This window comes from Rhinopithecus roxellana, chromosome 16 (genome assembly GCF_007565055.1).
Source record: "Rhinopithecus roxellana isolate Shanxi Qingling chromosome 16, ASM756505v1, whole genome shotgun sequence".
Lineage (NCBI taxonomy): Eukaryota > Metazoa > Chordata > Mammalia > Primates > Cercopithecidae > Rhinopithecus > Rhinopithecus roxellana.
Genome location: NC_044564.1, coordinates 72,596,557 through 72,619,459, shown reverse-complemented (window position 1 = coordinate 72,619,459; position 22,903 = coordinate 72,596,557). Strand labels below are relative to the sequence as shown.

The 22,903-nt window shown below is 37.4% G+C and overlaps 1 protein-coding gene across 6 annotated transcripts in view; it reads right to left on the bottom strand.

The window, feature by feature from the left end:
- FOCAD (focadhesin) overlaps window positions 1-22,903 on the bottom strand; it is a 327,680-nt gene that overhangs the window by 291,353 nt on the left and 13,424 nt on the right. For all 6 annotated transcript variants that reach the window (XM_030919606.1, XM_030919604.1, XM_030919601.1 and 3 more), the window contains 2 exons: window positions 3,464-3,552; window positions 716-790 (listed from right to left, as the gene is read on the bottom strand). In XM_030919606.1, the coding sequence (XP_030775466.1) occupies window positions 716-790; window positions 3,464-3,520 (132 nt within the window). In that variant the 5' untranslated portion in view covers window positions 3,521-3,552. Of the gene's footprint in view, window positions 1-715; window positions 791-3,463; window positions 3,553-22,903 lie in introns of those variants that run through there.

The following is a 22,903-nucleotide window of genomic DNA, read 5'->3' as shown; positions in this document are numbered from 1 at the left end:
AAACGTAACTTGGAGCAGCTAATCAAGAAGAATGTGAGAAAAAGGAAATCAATTTATTTCTGCTGTGAAAAAAAAAATCTTATTTCCATCACTTATGTTCCCTATTGAGGACACCTGAGAACACCTCTCTTAAGAAGAGTTTCCCAACTAGCAGGTCAAAATACACAACATTGATCAAACAAACCCCAAGTGGTATATCTCAGTAAGCTGGCATTGCTTCAACTCTGAGCATTCACCTGCTATTTGTGTAAGATGGAATTTTTCAGCTTTGACTGTCAATGTATGACCTTTCCAACCAAGAACTCACAGCTGGGACTGAGCTGAAGCATGAGAAATCTACATCCAAACAGAGCCACTCTGTTCATTCTCTTCATAACCCAAATGATTTCCTCAGAGATAACTCTATCAATCTTCTCTAAAGCATGCCTTCTCTCATTCCATCCATATTATTTTTCATCAATAGTCCTAAGAATACTCCTTTCCAGCCCCTCCCTCCATTTCTTATTCCTAGAGTGTGTTTTAATAAATTTAAAACTTTTTTATTGCTATACACTAAAAAGACAAACAAATTATCAAAAAAGGCAATGAAGTTCTCACAGTTCAAAAACATTTCTACTGTAATATGAACTATCAGGGAAACAAGACAGGTGCATATGTGATCCAGCTAGTAGCAATCTTATCTGAAGAAAATTGAAGCATAAAGTTAAACACAGACCTGATTTGTAGATTGGTGAATCTTTTCTGAAAAACCATTTTCCTTTAGGACTGCAGCAATAAGATGACCCACAGCCTAAAAAACAAATAAAATTAATGAACACAGTCCCTTAGAAGTTATTTCCAAATATCAATACTAGTTGATATGAGTGTATCAGGTAGTCAATTGGGAATAAATAAAATTCCCATTTACTAAGTGTGTGCTATGTAGAAGGCATTGAATTAGGCACTCCACATGCATAATTTCTAATCTTCAGAATAGTTCTCAAAGTAGGCATATCTATCCCAGGTTACCAATAAGCAACTATAGTGCATAGAGGTTAAGAAAACTGCCAGATTTTTGGTTCAAATTGCTGTCAGTCTCAGAAGATAACTTGAGATTGCTTACTCCATTAAGACATGAGTGAGAAACCGCATAGTTTTTAAAATCATCTTTGCACTGAAATGAAATCCATCATGCTTTATCACACCGTTAACGAATAAGAAGAAAACTCGTCTTTATGACTATGGCGCAAACAGACGTGAATCAATAGGGCTTCCCTCCACCACCACCCTTCTCCCTCCTGTAGGCCATATAATTTTGATTCCTTTATCATTTTTATAGGTTTCAGCCCTTAAATTCAATTTAAACATAAGCTTTCAGTCTCATAAATCTCTAAAGTTTTCCCATATCCTGCTTTAGTCAAAAAACCCAAAATTAAATTCAAGTCTCTTATAGGAGTGCTGGTTATATAAAGACATAAATATCATTACCTCCTACTACCTCAACTTTATTCCCCTAGTTCTTCAGCACAATAGGCTAGTAACAATCATTGCCATTCTGTGTACGGGTTGGAAAAAACTTCACTATTGCAACAACTGTCCAGCCTGCACTTGGGACCAAATTACAGTATAGCTGTGAATAGCTGCCAGTCCTGCAAAGATAGCTCAAATAAAAACACAGCACCCACTCCTTCCTCATTTTTCTCTTTGTATTTCACACATTGGAAATGATTTAAGACCACGGTGCTTGTGGTCTAGTTTTGCGATATAAGTCATTCATTTACGTGAATATTAAGTTTAGTCCAACTTTCTGTCTCTTATCTCCTAGTAAAAGGAATAGTAACAAGAACTGAGCGCCCGTGGATAGGCTGAGCTCCTGTTTTACAAAATATACCATATTTCACTGAATGTAACTGACCAGGAATTCCAAGTTGCACCATTATACTGTGTACCACTAAGAAAGAAAAAAGGCTGCCAATTAGTCTATGATATACAATGCTTCTTATAAGTTAGAATTTTGGTTTTATAGTCACACAAGAGTTCTTTTAGACTCATGTAGAAAATCATGCCCAAGTTCACAAATGTGCAGGCAATACCAACTGTATCTCAACTGCTGCCATCAATTACTAGAGGCAATTAAATTTCAAAGATGTTAAAATCTGAAAAAAAAGTGTGTGTGAATCAATGAAATATGGTGCTAATATTGAGCAGTAGTTACAGAAGAACAATAAGAAATATTTGCAAAGGACAGGACACAATCACAAGAACCTAACAAAACTAATATGAAACACAATAGCGACAAAGAAAAAGCTATAGTTCATATTTAGAAAAAGAACTAAAAGAAAAGAAGCTTAATTCCCCATTCCCCACCAGATTCAATTTCTCTAACATACTCTTCACTTCATCTTCTAACAAATCAGAGATATTAGCCTAAACTGATTTTTTAAAATACAAAACCCAAGGATAAATCAACCTACACTGCTACTTAAGTGTTCCATAACAGAATTCAAATAGACATCCTATGCTAAATTATATATATAAATATATATATACTTTTCACCTAATTTAACAGTAACATATATGGGCATTTCTTATTTCTTGATTGTCTATGCTAACAAAGAGACTCCAGGCACAGAAAAATAAAACTGCGAACAGTATCCTCCAAGCCTTCATCTTCTATCTTCATGGTAAGGACCTGTAGGATATGACTCCAACCCAGCCAGGTAGAAGGGAATCTTGCATAAGGAGTGTTCTACTCCTCATGGAAGGGTTCCCCACTACCCAGCTAAGTCAATTCCCACAGCAGACATCTCCGAAGTTAACTGTTGAAAGTATCCAAGGTGCTGTACGTTGTTAAGTCTTCAAGATGGCTTCTGCTGATCTGTTAGCTTTACTCTCACAAGAAAAGACAATAAGCTATTATGATACCTTGATTAACCAGAATGTTTCTAGTTAGCTAAAGGCTAACCAGAAAGCCATCTTTGTTTTAACCATTTAACTATTGAAAAGCTCTTTAAAGTTATCACAATCTCCTATCTTAGTAGATACATCAAATTTTTTAATCCAGGATATTTTACTTATTAAATGTCATTATTATAAAACTCTATATAAGGGGTAGGATATGTCTTCTTAAATATTAATCCCTCATGCTCTGTGGACATATAACTATTTACCTGTGTTCCCAATAATTATAGGCCAAAAAAAAAAAAAAAAAAACCATATTCAGGAGCCTACTAGTTAATCAAGGTTTTATTATCTCTAGGAAGAAAAGTATGATATATAAACAGAAGCTGAAATTGATCAGTTTCAAATATTTGCTTTCCTATGTCAAATACATATTTTCAAATTAACTCATAAAAGTTACTTCATAAAATAATATAAATCTCTACATGTAGAATAAAATATTTAATGTTAAATATATAAAGTTCAGTTAACAATCCACAGAACAGGTTTGTTACCATGAGCAAAAATAAACAAACAAAATTACCTGTGATTGGATAAGAGAATTTGGAAATTCAAACCTTTTCCTGATATCATCTGACATTTTTGCTTCTCTTACATGTATGTATGCAGCTTCTGTAACCAAAACAAAAGAATATTTGTTAGTCTTCCAACTGGTCTGAATTGGAGCTCCAATTAATTATTCCTCAAATAATGTGAATGTAATCCATTCCAAAGACAACAATGGAAATAAAGCACAGGGCTCTGCAGAGTAATCCTTGGAATAACTTCATTGTCATTCAGCACTCAAATGTCATGATTGATAAATAAACTAAAAATGCCCAACAGCTTTTGGTTTTTCCCATGAGAGCTAACCCTGAAAAAGATGAATTCGCACTACGGAAATGAAAAAACTATCCAAAAGTTCAACCACACATTTGAAAAAGAAATTAATTCTTTTGTGGATCAAAACTTATAAGAGAGAAAGAATCAAACTGTCATAAAATTACTTCATCTATGCCTCACTTTGGCACAAGCTTTCATCTAAGCACTAATCCAACTGCTAGTGACAAATGTGAAGCCTAGGTGAACTTTTTTCAAGAAGTGTAGAAAAGACCTAGAAATTCACACGTTAAAACAGACTGCTTGTTTCCTACAGGAGGAACAAGCAAACAATTAGCATCAACTTTCAATATTTATATCTCACTTATCATTCCTACTGGGCTCACAAGTAAAGAAAAGAGAGAGAGAAAGAAAGATAAAAAGAAAGGAAGAAAGAAAAAAGAAAGACGGAGGGAGGGAGGGAAAGAAAAGCATGCAAAAGGATGGGGAAGGCAGGTGGTAAAGCAGGAGCATGGAACTAAAAAGAGGATTTCCTAAGGATCCCAATTTATCCCATTTTCAAGAAGCACTGAACCTACCAAATTACACTACTTTGAAAAACAGGGTATTCTAGGTCACCTACTTATTACAATATAATTAAAATTAAAATTCATCTCAATAAACAACCCTAGATTAACTTATAACAAGCAGAAAAACCAAGTTCCCTTGATCTCAAAAAACAAAGCATATTGTAATGAACCTGCAGCCTTCTCTAACTATAGGTTGAGCAACCCTAATCTGAAAATACAAAATTCAAAATGTTACAAAATCTGAAACTTTTTGAGCACTGACGTGACACTAAGAAGAAACGCTCATTGGACTATTTTGGATTTTCAGATTGGATTTTCAACCGGTTTAAAGTATATGCAAATATTCCAAATTTTTTTGAAAAAATCCAAATCCAAAACACTTCTGGTCCCGAGCATTTCAGATAAGGAGTACTCAATCTGTACTTTCCACCCTTTAATCCAAAGCTAAACTCCCTGAACGGGTAATTTATCCTGGTATTTTTCTTCAATATCTATGTCCAACTTTCCTCCCCGAATTTGACATTCCACAACACTGAAACAACTTGTTATAAGATTGTAAACTATTTTCCTATCTAAATCTACTTATTAGCTTAAGCAGGTCAAAATGTTTTAACTTCCCAATTGTGTCAATCACGACTTTCTTATAATTTTCTCCTCCTTTGAATTCCATAATACTTACAACAGAATCTCCTAAAGTGTGTCCCTAGGAAACACAGGAAAAAAATATCTCCATGGGTGAAAGAAAGATGCTATGGGGACATATACTCCCATCTTGAAATTCATTCTCTCATTTAACAAATACTTATTAGTTGCCTATTGTGTGTCCAGCACAGTTCTAGGTGCTTGAGTTATATCAGTGAACAAAATAGGCAAAAATCTCTGCATTCATGGAGCTTACAGTCTAGTAGAAAGCAGCAGATAATTTTTTAAACAAATAATACATAAAATATGTTAGAAGATGGTAAATGCTAATAAAAAAAAAGTGAAGCAGAATAAAGGGGATGAGAAATGGGAGAAGTGCACTCTTTCTATTTTAAATATGGTAGTCCAGGTCAGTCTCTTCTAGAGAGGGTGGCATGTGAACAGATCTAGAGGAGGAAAGGAAGTTAGATAAGCCAAACAGATATCTAGGGGGAAGAGTGTCACAGGCACAGGAAAAAATCCTAAGCTAATAAACTGCTTAAGCCCTGTCTTAGGAAGAACAAAGAGATGTGCATGTAGCAGAGCAAAAGAGGAAAAGAATGGCAAATCAGGCCAGAGGATTCATGAGAAGCCAGGTCATAAAAGGCCTTGTATGCCACTACAGAGACTGACACATTTATCCTGAGTGAAATGGAAAGCTACTGCACAAAGAGGTGGTAGAGTTTCAATACAATCACTTGAGGTACCACGTGGTCAGATTCTGGATACATTTGAAGGGAAAGCCAATGCGGCTGCTAATGGATTGGATAAGAGTATAGAAAGGGCCAGGCACAGTGGCTCACACCTGTAATCCTAGCACTTTGGGAGGCTGAGGAAGGCAGATCACCTGAGACCAGCCTGGCCAACATGGCGAAACCATGTCTCTACTAAAAATGCAAACATTAGCCAGGCATGGTGGTATGCACCTGTAATCCCAGCTACTCAGGAGGCTGAGACAGGAGAATCACTTGAACTCAGGAGGTGGAGGTTGCAATAAGCTGAGGTTGTGCCACTGTACTTCAGCCTGGGTCACTGAGTGAGACTCTGTTAAAGGAAAAAAACAAAACAAAACATAGGAGAAAGGAGTCAAGGATGACTCCAAGGTTTTTAATCTGAGCAACTTTTTTTTTTTCCTTTTTTTTTTTTTTTTTGGTGAGACAGAGTTTCACTCTGTCACCCAGGCTGGAGTGCAGTGGTGCGATCTTAGCTCACTGTAAACTCCACCTCCCAGGTTCAAGTGATTCTCCTACCTCAGCCTCCCAAGTAGCTGGGATTACAGGCACCCACCACCACGCTCAGCTAATTTTTGTATTTTTAGTAGAGACAGGTTTCACTATGTTGGCCAGGCTAGTCTCAAACTCCTGCCTCGGTCTCCGAAAGTGCTGGGATTACAGGCGTGAGCCACCATGCCCAGTCTGAGCAACCTTATTTTTAATCTCAATTCCTTTGGCCATTTTACACATGGAACAATACAATTTCAGTGTTACTTCTTACCATGGCATTTTTTACTAAAAAAAAAAGATAGAGCTGCCATCACCTGAGATGGGGAACCAAGTTTTGTGAGGAAGACAAGGAATTCCATTTTGGACAGTTAAGTTTTAGATGCCTCACAGATATCCCAAGGGGAAATGTCTCATACAAAGTCGAATACAGGAATCTAAACTTGGAGGTAGAGATCATATTGGAGATATAAATAATGGTGCATATTATTAAAGAACATGAGAGGGTCTAATACAAGAAGTCTATTTAACTTTGCTTAACCCAGAATTTATCAAATCTATCTGGCCATGCAAAAATGGAAATACCTGCTAACCATCTATACTATCAGTCTGTCCTGGTATACACATTGGGAAACACTGTTTTACTGACTCCTCCTGTTCTTTCGTGCACTCTGCTCCTCGAGTGCTATCTTCCTTCCTGGAGGCACTCCCCAGCCACTCTGCCTTGTGCTATTGTTCCTGCATATAAACTCTCCCACAGCTCAGTCATCATCTCACACAGATCTCCAAACACTTCCATACTTTCTCTTAGGAGGCTCTAAAACACCAGAAACCAGGGACATCAAAAACAAAACACTATTTCCTCTAAAAAAACTGTCACTCCAGTTCATTTTTCCCCAGTTCTCCTCTCACAATATCCTTCACCACCACTCTCTAAATCCAGTCAGCCACAAAATCGGCTTCCTTCTTGCCAGCACCTCAGAGGTTACTCTTCCTCTTCATTCTAGATTCATTATCTTAGTTCCTCATGGCAGGCTTACTCCAGTAACTGCTTAGTCTTGGGGCTCTCCATGCTGAGTTCGTACACTGCTGTCAGACTAGCTGTACTGAAATGATGTGATGCTGTTCCCATCACATCATTTCCGTCAAATTTTCATAGTGGGTTTTCAGTTGTTTGTTGGATTAAATGCAAATTCTGGTGCCTAGCTTTTATGCCTTCCTATCAACAGTCTTGCCCATTCAACTTCATTTCCACTGCTGTAATTCTCATCTAGCTAAAACAGTTTCCAAAATGGTCCCAAATGTTCAAATTCTGCTCAATTCTACAGGATTTCATTTCTTCTCTCCCACATAAAATGTCTTCTATATGCTTCCACTGCTTAAATATTAAACTCCTTTCATAGCACACTCTGTTAAGCCTCTTCCAACTAGCTACATCTAACAGTAATCATACTGCTTTATATTGCATTTGGTCTGACCCACATGTAACTATTTGTATCAGGACTAGAAATCTTTTTTCTGTAAAAGGCCAGAGCAACTATTCAAGTCTGCCACTGTAGCACAAAAGCAATAGGCAATACATAAATAAACGACTATGGCTGTGTTCTGATAAAACCTGATTTACAAAAAGAAGTGGGTGGGCCATAGTTTGCTAACTCCCAGTATGTACAACTATTTTTAAATTAATTTACAAAATTTCTTGACATAATTCCTACAATTAACATTCAAATTTGGCCCTGTGCTCCCAGGCAGCTAGGGTAAAAAAACAAAATAAATGATACCTCTTTTATAATCTAAAAGATAAGAAAATATCCTTTATCAAAGAAAACAAACATTTTTGTTACCTGAAACTCTGAAGGAAATTTCTCACATTGGGCTTTATAAATGAATACAGAGTGATATAATAGGCAATATTCTCAATAACAAAAGCAAAAGGAAATGTTATATTACTTTTTTTCTTTTTTTTTTTTTTTTTGCCCAGGATGGAGTGAAATGTCATGATATCGGCTCACTGCAGCCTCCACCTCCAGGTTCAAGTGATTCTCCTGTCTCAGCCTCCAGAGTAGCTGGGATTACAGGTGTGTTTCACCATGCCTTTCTAATTTTTTGTATTTTTAATAGAGGCGGGGTTTCACCATGTTGAACAGGCTGGTCTCAAACTCCTGACCTCAGGTGATCTGCCCGTCTCGGCCTCCCAAAGTGCTGGGATTACAGGTGTGAGCCACCGTGCCCGGTCATACTACTTCTCTTTTAAGCAAACCCTGGATAAAGCCACAGGCATAATGTAACACGTTATTCAGCCAAAAAAAAAAAGACAAAAAAATCTCAGCTACTGGGGTCCAAGTACAGAGTTTTCTGATGATCTAAACTAACTCAAAAGAAGGCTGACTTTACAGTATCCAGAGAAGCAGGTAAGATTATTGATATGTCACAGAATATATTTACTCAAATATCAATGGTGATAGAACTATACAGAAGAAGATTTGGGGCTATGTACTCTGATCCAGGCCCAGAACGCTGGAATTCTAATATGGCTCTGGGGACCAGGTGAGCAGCTAGGTAGGCTAATAGCTTATTACAGAAGCGAAGAAGTTGAGCCATCCAAAAAGATGACTTTGTTTTCAGGTGTACCACTGTGGTAAAAGAGTATTGTTTTTATCCAAATTACCTAAGTATAGATGACAAATACCAAAGATTACAAAAGTTAGCCCTAATTTCAGTGTGACACCTCAGAGAATGAGTATGTTTTTTAAATCTATAGTAACTTTACCTTTCCTAACAAATGGCCATTAAGCATTCTCAAAACCACTACCCAAGCTGCGATATGATTTTATATCATTCTTGATTTGCTATCACTGGGCTACAAATTGCAAGTGTCTTTCATTTGCTGAAGACTTATATTTCAAGGTTAGTCACAACCATTGGCCTTTCTAGGTATGAAAACATCATATCCTCCTACGGAATTTCAGAAAAGAGTAAACATGGTCGCTTTAGCATTGGCAAGTGTAGCACATGTCCTGCTTTTTTTTTTAAGAGACAGAGACAGGGTTTTACTTTGTCACCCAGTCTGGACAGCAGTCTACTTTATTTTTAAACTCAATTTCCTTTAGGTATTTTATACATTAAGAAAAAACAATTTATATATTACTTCTTGTCATGCCATTTTACTAAAAGGAAACCAGTAACAATATAATCCATAAACCACATGCTACAAAAATGTATGTTTGATTTTAAAAGATTTATCTCCAACCTGTCAGTATGCCTTTTTTGTCTATCTAAATCTAAATTAGAAAGGTAATTTTTAACAAGCTCTTTAAGTTCCCAGTGAATCAAAACAGTTGTTTAAAGTAAGCAATTTTATCACATTATCTGCCAAGGTATTTCAGCTGCATAAGAATACTTCCAATAAAATTAGTCTATCAATTGCACTAATAAAAGAGCAGCAGAAAAAACACTTTGGGTTTTCAACTTTCTTTCTCAATAGTTTCTCTAGGATACTGTACAACTACATATCACACAAAAGTACTTAATGTCAAACCTCAAATAAAGGACACAATCTGAAAAACAAGAGGAAATCTAACAATTATGAAAACACAGCAGAGAGAGTAACTGATTATACAAGGTAGTCGGAGGAGGAGGATCCAATGGTCACGAAGATAGACATTTTTTTCTTAGGAGACAGCACTTCACTCGGTCACTCAAGCTGGAGTACAGTGACACAATCATAGATCACTGCAGCCTCAAACTCCCGGGCTTATGTGATCCTCCCATCCTCAGCCTTCCAAGTAGCTGGGACTACAGGCATGCACAACCACGCCTGGCTAAAGTTTTTTGTTTTTTTTTTAATTTTGTAGCGACAGGGACTCCCTCTGTTCCTTAGGCTGGTCTCAAACTCCTGGGCTCAAGTGATCCTCCCACCCTCAGCCTCCCAAAGCACTGGGATTATTACAGGTGTGAGCCACCACATGCAGCCCAGAGTACCTTCTTAAAGCTAGTTTACATGAGCAGTATCATCAGCAAACCGAGAAAACTGCTGACAAAAAAATGAATACTTCATTCACATTAATGGGCTCTATGTTTCAGAGACACAAAATCCAGGACTTTACTTTTTCTAACATTTTATCAACTGTTCCAATTATCAGTTACGGAATTTACTTAGTTTCTTCCTCCCACAAATTAAACTATGGAACCATCAGCCTAAAACCATACCTTTAAACACATATTTTGACAATTTTTATCTTTTTTATTACATTTTGTGGATGGCTTATAGAAAACCTGATGGGCACTATCAATAAATTTTGAGGTGATTTTATAAATTTATCAAGACTGTGGCTCAAGGGTGGATTCTAGAGTCCCCTAGCTGATTGACCCTGTCCCTCAAAAAAGAGGGGAAAAATTCTGCCTATACTTTTCAAATGCCCACCTTGTTCTACTGTCTAATATGGATTTCTTTCTCATTCTTCTGCTGCTTAGCTTCTCATCTACTGCTTCCCAGTCCCTAAGCATTTCTATATATCTGCTCTAAGATCAGGCAGCTTGATTCTGTTTCATCACCTTGTATTAAATCCTGACACCTGCTCACACTTAGCCTCAGCTCTTGCTTCAAAAGCTTAAAAAATCTGACTGCCACCTAACTCCCAGATTAACAGGACAAGATAATTGGAACCCTTTTAATCACAGTTGATCCTTGAGAAAAAGTCCATTTATACGTGGCTTTTCTTCTACCTCTGGCACCCCTGAGACAGCAAGACCAACCTCCCCTCTTCTTCCTCCTCTTCACCCTACTCAGCGTGAAGGTGAAGATGAAGACCTTTATGACGATCCACTTCCACTTAATGAATAGTTCTCTCCTTTATGATTTTCTTAATATTTTCTTTTCTCTAGCTTTGTTATAAGAATACAGTATATAATATACAAAATATGTAAGAATCAACTGTTTATAATATCCATAAGACTACTGGTAGTTAAATTCTTGGAGAATAAAAAGTTACATACAGGTTTCCGACTACATGAGGGACTGGCACCCAAAACCCCAAATTTTTCAAGGGTCAACTGTATATGATTCAAGAAAATTCATAAAAATTAAAAGTTTTCAACATTAAAGAGCAAGTGCAAGAAAACAGTAATTTTTAGTCATTATATTCTCAGAGAGACCACTAAGACACATTAAAATTAAACCCAGAGTAGAAAATACTTTTATCTTAACCAGTAATTTCAAAATCAAGCTGAAGTAGATAGCAACTCAGTGGTGTGACAGAGCCACTTGGTCAATATTATAATCAGAGAAAGCAGCAACCATATGATGTGGAAGAGACTGCTATTTATCCACCAAAATCTGTTCTCTTCTTTTGTATTAACAAAACTGTAACCTGAACAGCTTCATTACATTTCCCAGGCTCAAATATGGTACAGTATGAACATGTGATCAACTTCTCTCCGGTGGTGTTTGAGCAGAAGTGACGTGCCATTTCCAGGCTGGAGTCTGCTTCCTCCACTCTCTCTTCCGAACCACAATGAATTCTGGGCAACAACCTAGATGCAACCATGTACATGAAGACAATGGCCCTGGGACTCTGTTGAAGAAACAAAATGGAAAGAACCTGGATCCCTAAATGATAGCTTGCTGCACAGCTGCATACCTGGAACTCCAACTATTACAGGAAAAACTTCTACACTGTTTGAACCATTGCATTTTGGGGTCTCCTTGTTGCAATATCTAGCACTTCCTTAACTAATATAATGGACCTAACATCATCCCCTCCCTACATTTGTTCACTAGAGAAATGAAGAAACAATGTCAGAGAGGTTAAAGCAACTTGCCAAAAACGGAAGTCATCATGATAGAGTTCAAGTGAGAACAGAGGTTTCTTGACTTCCAATCAAGTGTTCTTTCCACTGGACCATCGGTAACATGAGGCATGGCCTGCACATTCCACATCACTTACCATATCCCAGGAATTTTAAGATCAGTAATTCAAATACTGAGAAAATTTACATGACAATGAGTTCAGATGATCTCACTGGTTGCCATTTACTAAAAGTACAATGAATTCTATCAAATTCTTGCCTTTACAATTTAGTTCCTTCTCAATATCACATGCTACTTACAGATTTTGAAATGGGAGTCTAAAATAAGATCAAAGGCAGGAAATTCCAAGTCAGAACTGATTGCTGTCCAGGAAAACAAGACATTAAAATAAAAAATAAAACCACAAACTTGGCCAGGCACGGTGGCTAATACCTGTAATCCCTAGACTTTGGGAGGTCAAGGCAAGAGGATCACTTGAGCCCAAGAGTTTGAGACCAGCCTGGGCACATAAGGAGACTCCATCTGTACAAAAAATTTAAAAATTAGCTGGGTATGGTAGCTCATGCCCACAGAAACAGCTACTTGGGAGGCTGAGGTGGGAGGATCACTTGAGTAGATCAAGGCTGCAGAGAGCCAAGATTATGCCACTGTATTCCAGCCTGGGTGACAAAACCAGCCCATTTCTAAAAAAAAAAAAAACCCCACAAAACTCAATAATGCCTAACTAGTTACAAATTTTCTCTAATTATTCTTGAACACTGTGTTTTAAAGTGTGGTATATGGATGTGTATTTATATGCTAAATATATATCAATGAAAAACAGTATTTTTTTAAAATCTAAGGGCTTATGAATGTCTGGAATTTTTATAGCATCCAATCTAAATCTTCAAAGTTAGCTTTTTTATTTTTTCCAATATCATAAATTTTAAGTATTTTTCCTTCACAACTTTCTGACACCCAAATCACTGAAAGCGTAGAAACCCATCATTAAAGGGTGTCATAAAGTGAGCAGCAATTTAATAGAAAAATTGTTGATAAAATGATGAAAGATTACTTTGTTACTTATGTTTACCAATGCTAAGGGTAATATTGAAAAGGGGCCAATGTAATTTAGCCAGACAAACCACTTAAAAGTTTTCTTCTTCCTTCACTTTCAAGGAGAAACATAACCATTATAATTTCCCCAAGTAGACTCCTAGGAAATCTTCCTCCAAAAAGGAAATCTTCCTCCAAAATAAAAACTCTTACTCTAGAAAAGTAAGACATTACAATTATAGACTGATTACATTACTGATTTATTGGCAAGATTTTTTATTGTTGCAGAGTGACCAATCAACCTCATTTGGTATTTTTCCTAAAAACTAAATTACTAAATTCATGTAGAATGGAATAGATATGGTTTAGTTATTTTGATTTGCATACTTAGTGTTAATGAAAGCTGAAGACCAAATGAACAAAAAAATTTTACAGGAAGATAGTAAATTTCTCTATTTTCAACAAAGTCAATGTACATACAACAAATAGACATGCAGAATATCTCTATATTTGAGTACTTAACGGTTACAAGGACAAAAACAAAGTTATCACAGTACTGTTAGAAGAACTACAGTGAAAACGGTCGAACGAATAAGATCAATAGTGCACTGTGAAGCAATGACATATATTCTTTTGCAAACTCTAAGACTGTCCACAGAGAAGGTAACACCTTAATCTGATTAAGCTCACAGTCTTACATACCTCTATCATGCTAACAGAGCAATCTGACACAGAGAGCAAAGCTCCGAGGGGTTTTGGGGAGCCCCCTTTGGGGGCTAAAGGGAGCAGGGAACCATAGACCTGGATGCAAATCCTGGTTCCAGCACTAGGCAATCACTTACCATCTTGGAACTTGTTTCCTCAATGGTTAAACAAGGTCTTGGGAATAACAATATAAAGTACGCCTTAAAGCCAAGAGAGTCTTGCACATAGCAGGTACTGTAGAAATGTGTGCTTCCTCCCTCCCTCAGTACCATGTGGGACAGTCAAGGAAGGTGAATGATGGAAAAGAATTTGAATTTAAGTGATAAGTAGGGAGTCTCTCATCAAGTGAGCAGTAATGAAGTAGAAAAATTGTTTTAATGATAAAAGATTAATTACTTATATACAAAGATGGGATCTTACATGCAAGCCACTAGAGAGAAATAAGACACCAGCCCCAAGGTTACATAAGATTCCCATTTAAAATACAGTTTATGGCCGGGCGCGGTGGCTCAAGCCTGTAATCCCAGCACTTTGGGAGGCCGAGACGGGCGGATCAAGAGGTCATGAGATCAAGATCATCCTGGCGAACACGGTGAAACCCCGTCTCTACTAAAAAATACAAAAAACTAGCCGGGTGAGGTGGCGGGCGCCTGTAGTCCCATCCACTAGGAAGGCTGAGGCAGGAGAATGGCGTGAACCTGGGAGGCGGAGCTTGGAGTGAGCTGAGATCCGGCCACTGCACTCCAGCCTGGGCGACAAAGCGAGACTCCATCTCAAAAAAAATAAATAAATAAAATAAAATAAAATAAAATACAGTTTATGCAGCACTATTCACAATAGCAAAGACATAGAATAAAATACAGTTGACTTTTAACTCATATGCTGAAAACTTTTCGATAGTTCCCCATTGCAACTCCACAGGAAGGCTGAAAGGTCCTGGTCTCGCAACGCTCCTTCAGTTAGGGCGCTTTAGCCACATGGGCCTTCAGTTTCCTCCCTGATCCACCCCAACGCCCACACCCTCAGCTCCTTCCACATCTGGGTCTAGAACTCTCAGGCCTCTCAGCCTCAAGTGCTCTTGACTTGTTGTTCAATTGTTCAAATAAGCTGTTTCTTCTCTCCCTTCACATGTTCCCTTGAATCTTCCCTATCTCCCCACCACCCCCATAGCCTCATATAGTTCCCTACCTGCCACCACAGTGACCCACTACTGTACCATTCATAGCTTTTATCACAGTCTCAAATGATTGGTCATTTACTTATTTCTGCTTCCCTACTCTACCCCCACCTCCCCAAATGCAAACTCTTTAAGGCAGGGACTTTTTTCACCACTATCTTCCCAGCATATAACAAATACCTATTCAATAAAGATTCACTGAATAAGTGCAAAGCATGACATAGAATTTGGAATGCCATGTTGGATTAAACAGCTCCTATGTGCTAAGCACTCCACAAGACACTTTAACTAATTCCACTAGATCCTCACAATAACTTTGGGGTAAATATTAACTCCATTTCCCAGATGAGGAAATAGGAGCTCAGAGAAGAAGTCACTTGCCTGAGGTTATACAGTAGTATTAACAGTCAGGATTTATTGAGAATTTTACCATGTGCCAGGCAGGTACTGTCTGACTGGTATTGTATTCTCTCACTCGATATTCAAAACAACCCCATGGCATAAGTACTACTATTAACTTTACCTTCATATGAAAAACCAAGCGAGGAAAGCAGAGGTCAAAATTAATCACCTAATTACGTAAGAAGCAAAAGCATGAATATAAACAGTCTGCCTCCAAATCTCACGTGCTTAACCACTCTTTAAGAAAGTTTAGATATAGTTGACTTAAAGTTTTTGTAAAATTAAGATCACCAAGCAGCCGGGGGCTCATGCCTGTAATCCCAGCACTTTGGGAGGCTGAGGCGGGAGGATCACTAGAGGCCAGGGGTTCGAAATCAACCTAGGCAACAGAGCGATCGATACCCCATCTCTACAAAAAATTTTAAAAATTAGCTGGGCATGGTGGTACATGCCTATAGTCCTAGCTACCCAGGAGGCTGCAGTGGGAGGAACATTTGAGCACTGGAGATTGAGGCTACAGTGAGCTATTATCATGCCACTGCACTCCAGCCTGGGCAATAGAACAATGCCCTATAGCTAATAATAATAATAATAATAATAATAATAATAAAGTTAAACAACTAAAGCTAAATTAAGATAATCCATTAAAGCATTTCGCTGAGAGCCAGGAACATAGCAAACAGTTTTTAAATGTTAGTTATTATTCTTAGTCTGAATGTAATACCTTGTTTTTTCCATTGTATTTTGCTGCATCTCAGGAAATCAAATAAATCTTTAAATGAATTACCTGGATTTGCATATACAGTGTTAAATTAACTTCCCAAAGCAGCTTATCAGCATATGCAAACAGCTTTGTATCTTTGTATATACTGCAATCCTAAAAAGGTAATCAAGTATAATGTGCACACATTACATATTAAAGGGTTACTCTTTGCCCAGAGCACAAAACATAAAAATTGTTTATCTAAACTTAACCTTCATCTTTGTGGCACCATCACCAGCAATACATCTCCCACATCTGTATATGCTTTTTGGTTGTATGCCTTTATTTCATCATTGACTGTTCAGTTTAAGTTCAATGAGTATCTAACAGAGGATAACAATTGGCCACTTCATCATGACAACTGTCAATCTGTAGTAAATCTATGCTTCTCGTCACTGATATCAACACTTTCACATCTACATTTTCTATTTTTTTAAAATAACCAAATAATCACTAAAATTAATTAAAGCAATTATATACTCAAATGATTGCTTAAACACTACACACATACAGATGGCAATGCCACTGCAAATGAATACTTAGCTGGCAGGAAACCCCACCATGTGACAGGTGAAAACACAGCTCAATGAGACAGGGAAATTTGTGTGTACGCGAGTTTACTTGTAAAAACAGGGTTTGAAATAATACTGGAATGCTCAGGAAGAAATGTCCAGAAGCAGGAAGATCAAGAGGAAGCCACTACATGTTCTTTCTCAGTTCCTGCAGCTGCCTCAGAAAACAGGGCTTGAACTAAGACTTGACATCACATTCCAGGCAGAGGGAATATGAGGATATGGTTGGAGAGAACAAAGCGGAGAGCTAAGATCAGTCTCTAATGTCCCTTCCAGCTCTGAGAGGGTTATAATCACTGCTCAAGACATTCTTGTCTCATCCTGAAGGGCCTAGTTTCCATCTATGTAGCAGTTGTACCTGCTCAGATGCCAGTAAAGAAGAATCAGACCGGTGGCACCAAGATGGCCGAATAGGAACACCTCCAGCCTCCAGCTACCAGCATGAAAAAATGCTCATCATCACTGGCCATCAGAGAAATGCAAATCAAAACCACAATGAGATACCATCTCACACCAGTTAGAATGGCAATCATTAAAAAGTCAGGAAACAACAGGTGCTGGAGAGGATGTGGAAAAATAGGAACACTTTTACACTGTTGGTGAAACTGTAAACTAGTTCAACTATTGTGGAAAGCAGTGTGGTGATTCTTTAAGGATCTAGAACTAGAAATACCATTTGACCCAGCCATCCCATTACTGGGGATATACCCAAAGGATTATAAGTCATGTTGCTATAAAGACATATGCACACGTATGTTTATTGTGGCACTATTCACAACAGCAAAGACTTGGAATCAACCCAAATGTCCATCAGTGACAGACTGGATTAAGAAAATGTGGCACATATACACCATGGAATACTATGCAGCCATAAAAAAGGATGAGTTCGTGTCCTTTGTAGAGACATGGATGCCGCTGGAAATCATCATTCTCAGCAAACTATAGCAAGAATGGAAAACCAAATACTGCATGTTCTCACTCATAGGTGGGAATTGAACAATGAGATCACTTGGACACAGGAAGGGGATCATCACACACTGGGTCCTATTGTGGGAGGGGGGGAGGGATAGCATTAGGAGATACACCTAATGTAAATGACGAGTTAATGGGTGCAGCACACCAATATGGCACATGTATACATATGTAACAAACCTGCACGTTGTGCACATGTACCCTAGAACTTAAAGTATAATAAAAAATAAATAAATAAATATACATGTCTGAGCAAATTCCAGTATCATGCTCAATAGTGATCTACTTGAAGTGCTTCCATCAATGTGACTTTTATCTTTAATTTTATGTAATATTGTGGACACATCAGTAAATGATATTCAAAAAATTTTACAATGAATTTTCACTATTGGAAAGTTGAAGCCAAAATTATTATTTTTCATTTTTAAAAATGCCATTTCATTCCTAGAAAACCCCAAATAGTCCAGTGGAGAAAAATTAGAAATAAAAAAAAAATTGAGAGTCATTTGCCTGATTACAAAATTAACAGCTTCCTTATGTATTATCACTGGTGAAGTAATGTGATAAATAAAATCTCCTTTTCACAAAAGCAATAAAATAGTAAAATATTGAGGTATAAATTTAATAATATAATTTATATGACTTGTGCAATAAACGATTTCAACCATAGAATGAGTTTTGTAAACAGAATGAGTTCACTGTTTTTAGGCAACAAATTGGTGTTCTAGAGATTGCACCTCTCTAAATTATGTAAATTCAATATTGTCACAAAAACAGGAAAGTAATTTTGTAGCAAACGAATTAGAAGATTTATTGGAGAAATAAGCACTGAAGTATAATGTAGAAAACCTAAAAAGGGGTATTGAAAGTTCATTAGGCTTGAAAAAGTTTTAAATGTTTCAAAATATTTCACCAAGACAATTTTGTTGCACTTCATAAAAATATATATCAGTGTATAAAAAGATGCATTAGAAAATAAACTCACACATTTGTAGAAATTTAGTATATAATAACTATGGTATTTAACTGGGTGGTTGTTTAGAAAATTCTGAAACTCTAGCTCAGATGTTCTATTGAACACACAACATACACACAGACCCTATCTCCTATTAGATCACAAATTTAAAAGTTAAAAAACAAAACTCTTGGTTAAAAACCATGGCATTCTTTCCATAATACGGAGTGAGGAAACTCCAGACAGGAAATGTCTGTCTTACAAATTTAAAAAAATAAAAGATCCATTTAACTAAGTGAAAATTTAAATGTTCTCCATGATACAAATAAAGCCAAGAATAAAAATGCCACATTGGGAAAAATATTAAATACAACAACAACAACAACAACAACAACAACAAAACCCCCACAGTATCACCTCTGCATATTTCCCACTGGGGTAAAAGGAATTTTAAATAATTTCTTTGAAAAAAAGTAACATTTACTAATCTTCTGTTATACAGTGAGCATTACTCGTGGCTGTTTTCATTTATAGGGTGCTTAATAATCAGATGTTAGTTAACCTTTGCAATCAGCCTGGGCAGGAGTTGATTAGTCAATCATTTCATATTAGCATGGAAATATCAAGCAGCATATTCAAGCAGCATATTCAAGAATCAGAAGAGGATCTTGAAGTGAAACGCTGACATCCAATTGACAGAGTACAGTATGTAGGATGTCTTTCAGATAAAGTTAGTTTAAGAATTTTATTTAAACAAATACGGAGGAGGAGGAGAAAGGAGAAAGGGTTAAGATATAATATGTAGTGCTTCATAATTATTTTTTATTATTATTATTTTGAGACTGAGTCTTGCTCTGTCGCCCAGGCTGGAGTGCAGTGGCGCCATCTCGGCTCACTGCAAGCTCTGCCTCCTGGGTTCACGCCATTCTCCTGCCTCAGCCTCCTGAGTAGCTGGAACTACAGGCGCCCGCCACCATGCCTGGCAAATTTTTTGTATTTTTAATAGAGACAGGGTTTCACTGTGTTAGCCAGGATGGTCTCGATCTGCTGACCTCGTGATCCACCCGCCTCAGCCTCCCAAAGTGCTGGAATTACAGGCGTGAGCCACCGCACCTGGCTGCTCTTCATAATTTATTTAATTTCACAAATGTTAAAACTAGTACATATGATTTGCATACATACAGGCCTAATGGAACTTTTCAACACTCTGTTTTAAGTAAATGACCGACTAGATGAACAGCAATAGCCACTCCATAGACCAGCAACTTACAATAAAGTCAGTGTTCAAAAGAGTTTCATTTCACCCTCAAAGACTACTTCTGCCTTTCAGCCCAAATTGAAACACTATCTAAGAAATTGCTCCCAAACTGGCTTACTGCCAAATTGATAGAAGAGTTATCAAAGATCAGATCAGCTCAGGAACAAGCCACACAAATAAGGCAGAACCAGCATGATTCCCAGAACCACAAAAGTGTCCCCATGTCCCACCTACCATACCTAATTTCATAGGGAACTTTAGCGCCATGAAGCTGAAAGTCTGACGTAGGCCAAAAACTAAACCACTCTGTGGAACTGGGCAGCCTGGGTACCACTTCCTGAGCATTTGATCTTACTATCTGACACTTCTTGGCTATATCCCAAAGTGTGCCATACATCCTTCAAGTTCTATTCAGCTCCCATTTTAAAAGTGAGGTAAGAATTGAAAAGCCTTAAAACCAAGCACACTTTGTGCAAAAGTATTCATGGATAAATCTAAAAGATAAACTAAGGACTATGCAGATAAAATATTGACCAGTAATTGAAAATAACATTTGTAAAGAGTTTTAATAATGTAAAGAAAAGCTCACAATAAAAAACACTTGAGAAATTTTTGCATACAACCATGAACGCAACAAAGTTTAAAATATAAGCCAGGCGCAGTGGCCCACACTTATAATCCCAACACTTTGGGAGGCTGATTTCAAGACCAGCCCGGGCAACATACAAAAAATCTCTACAAAAAAATAAAAAATTAGCCAGGCACAGTGGCATGTCCCTGTGGTCTCAACTACCCAGGAGGCTGAGGTGGGAGGATTGTTTGAGCCCAAGAGGTCAAGACTGCAGTGAGCCAAAGATTGCAGCACTACACTCCAGCCTGGGTCAGAGAGCAAGACTCTATCTCAAAAATAAAAATAATTATACATATATGTGTGTGTACACACACGCACATATACACACACATATAGTATAATGTGTGTGTATATATGTATGCATGTGTGTAATATAGAGAGAAGTACAGAATTAAAAAAACAAACAGGCAAAAATGTTGATAGGGTTATTTCTGAAAAGGATGATGGATTATGTAACCTACTGTATTCTCCTTTGCTACTTTTAATTTTGTTCTTACAATGGGGCATACATTATTATTTTAAAGTACAAAGCAATTAATTCTCTTAAATAAAAAGATACAATTTTTAATTGCAATTTTTAAAAAAGTGGTATTATTTACTCACTTGAAACCATGGTCTTTTATCATTCTCTAAAGAGGTAGTTTCACCGCAGCACACACCAAGACAAAAAAAAGTCTCACTTGATCCAATTATACCACTTATTAAGAACTATTTAATGAGAAAGTCACACACCTTTGAGTTATTAGAAGCTATAATGGTCCTGCAGAGTTCCAAACAAGTAAGCTAACAGAATTACCTTTGATTCTAAATTGTTTGCCAGGAGATTTATCCATCTGTGCCTGAAAAAAAATCAAGTGTTCCTCCAGTATGTTCAACATCCTCCAGTCTCATTTTAATCAAGTATGTTAGCCTCAGTCTAGAGAGTAGTTTTAATTGCTTGAACTACAGTATAAGTAGTTTATTTTAATTTTCCAAATTCATACACAACATACCAAGAAAATCAAAATTTTAGTCATCAATAGGTAAATTTTAGAGAGGTCTTTAAACGTTTTGGCATCTGTCAAAGAATAAAGAAAGCTCTTTCTGATAGTGACATTTGAACAGACACCTGAAGGAAGTAATGCGCAGTCCAAACAGGAGGAATGACCTTGAGATGGAAGCATGTTTGGCAAGTTTAGGAAATACCAAGGACACCAATGTTGGCTGGTGCAAGTCAGCAAGTTGGGCAGTGAGAGATTACAGAATGAAGCAGAAACCCAGATCATGTAAGACTCTACAGGGTGCTGGGAGTCTTTGGATGTTTCTCAGTGAGATGGGAAGTCCTACAGGGTTTTGGAAAGAGGAATGGCATATTTGACTGACATTTTTAAAAGATCATTGTGGCTTCTAAGGAGAACAGACAGACCATAAAAGGACAAGGATAGAAAAAAAGAAAAAGAGAGGGACCAGTTAGGTTACATCAATAATCCAGGAGATAAATCATATTGCCATGGACAAGGATAACAGCAGTAGAGATGGTAGGAAGAGGTCAGACTTAGGACATGTTTATTTTTTTCCAGATTTATTGAGGTATAATTGATGTCTTAGTCTGTTTTCTGCTGCTAAACAGAATAGCTGAGATTGGGAATATTTTATAAAGAACAGAAACTCACTGGCTCACAGTTCTGGAAGCCGGAAAGTCTAATATCAAGGTGTCAACATCTGTGGAGGGCCTTTGTGCCACATCATCACATGGTGGAAGTGCAGAGAGACCGAGGGCAGGAGAGGACCGACTTTTATATCGGCACCAATCTCACCCTTGAGGGTAGCACCCTCATGGCAATCACCTCTTGACAGTCCCACCTCTTAATACTGTTACAATGGCAATTAATTATTATTATTATTTTTTGAGATAGAGTCTTACTGTTGCCCAGGCTGATGCACAGTGGCATGATCTCAATTCACTACAACCTACATCTCATGGGCACAAGCGACCTTCTCACCTCAGCCTCCCAAGTAGCTGGAAGTACAGGCTTGCACCACCACATCCAGTTAATTTTTGTATTTTCTTAATAGAGATGGAGTTTTCCCATGTTGCCTGGGCTGGTCTCGAACTCCTGGGTTCAAGCCATCCACCTGCCTCAGCCTCCCAAAGTGCTGGGATTACAGGCATGAGCCACAGCACCTGGCCAACGGCAATTACATTTAAACATGAGTTTTAAAAGGGACAGGCATTCAAACCATAGCAACTGACAAATAAAAACTGTATATATTTAGAGTGCAAAACCAGATGTTTTGATATATATACAGTATGAAATGATTTCCACAATCAAACATATCTATCACCTCATCTAGTTACCATTTTGTGTGTGTGTGTGTGTGAATGGTGAGAACACTTGAAATCTACTTTTAGTAA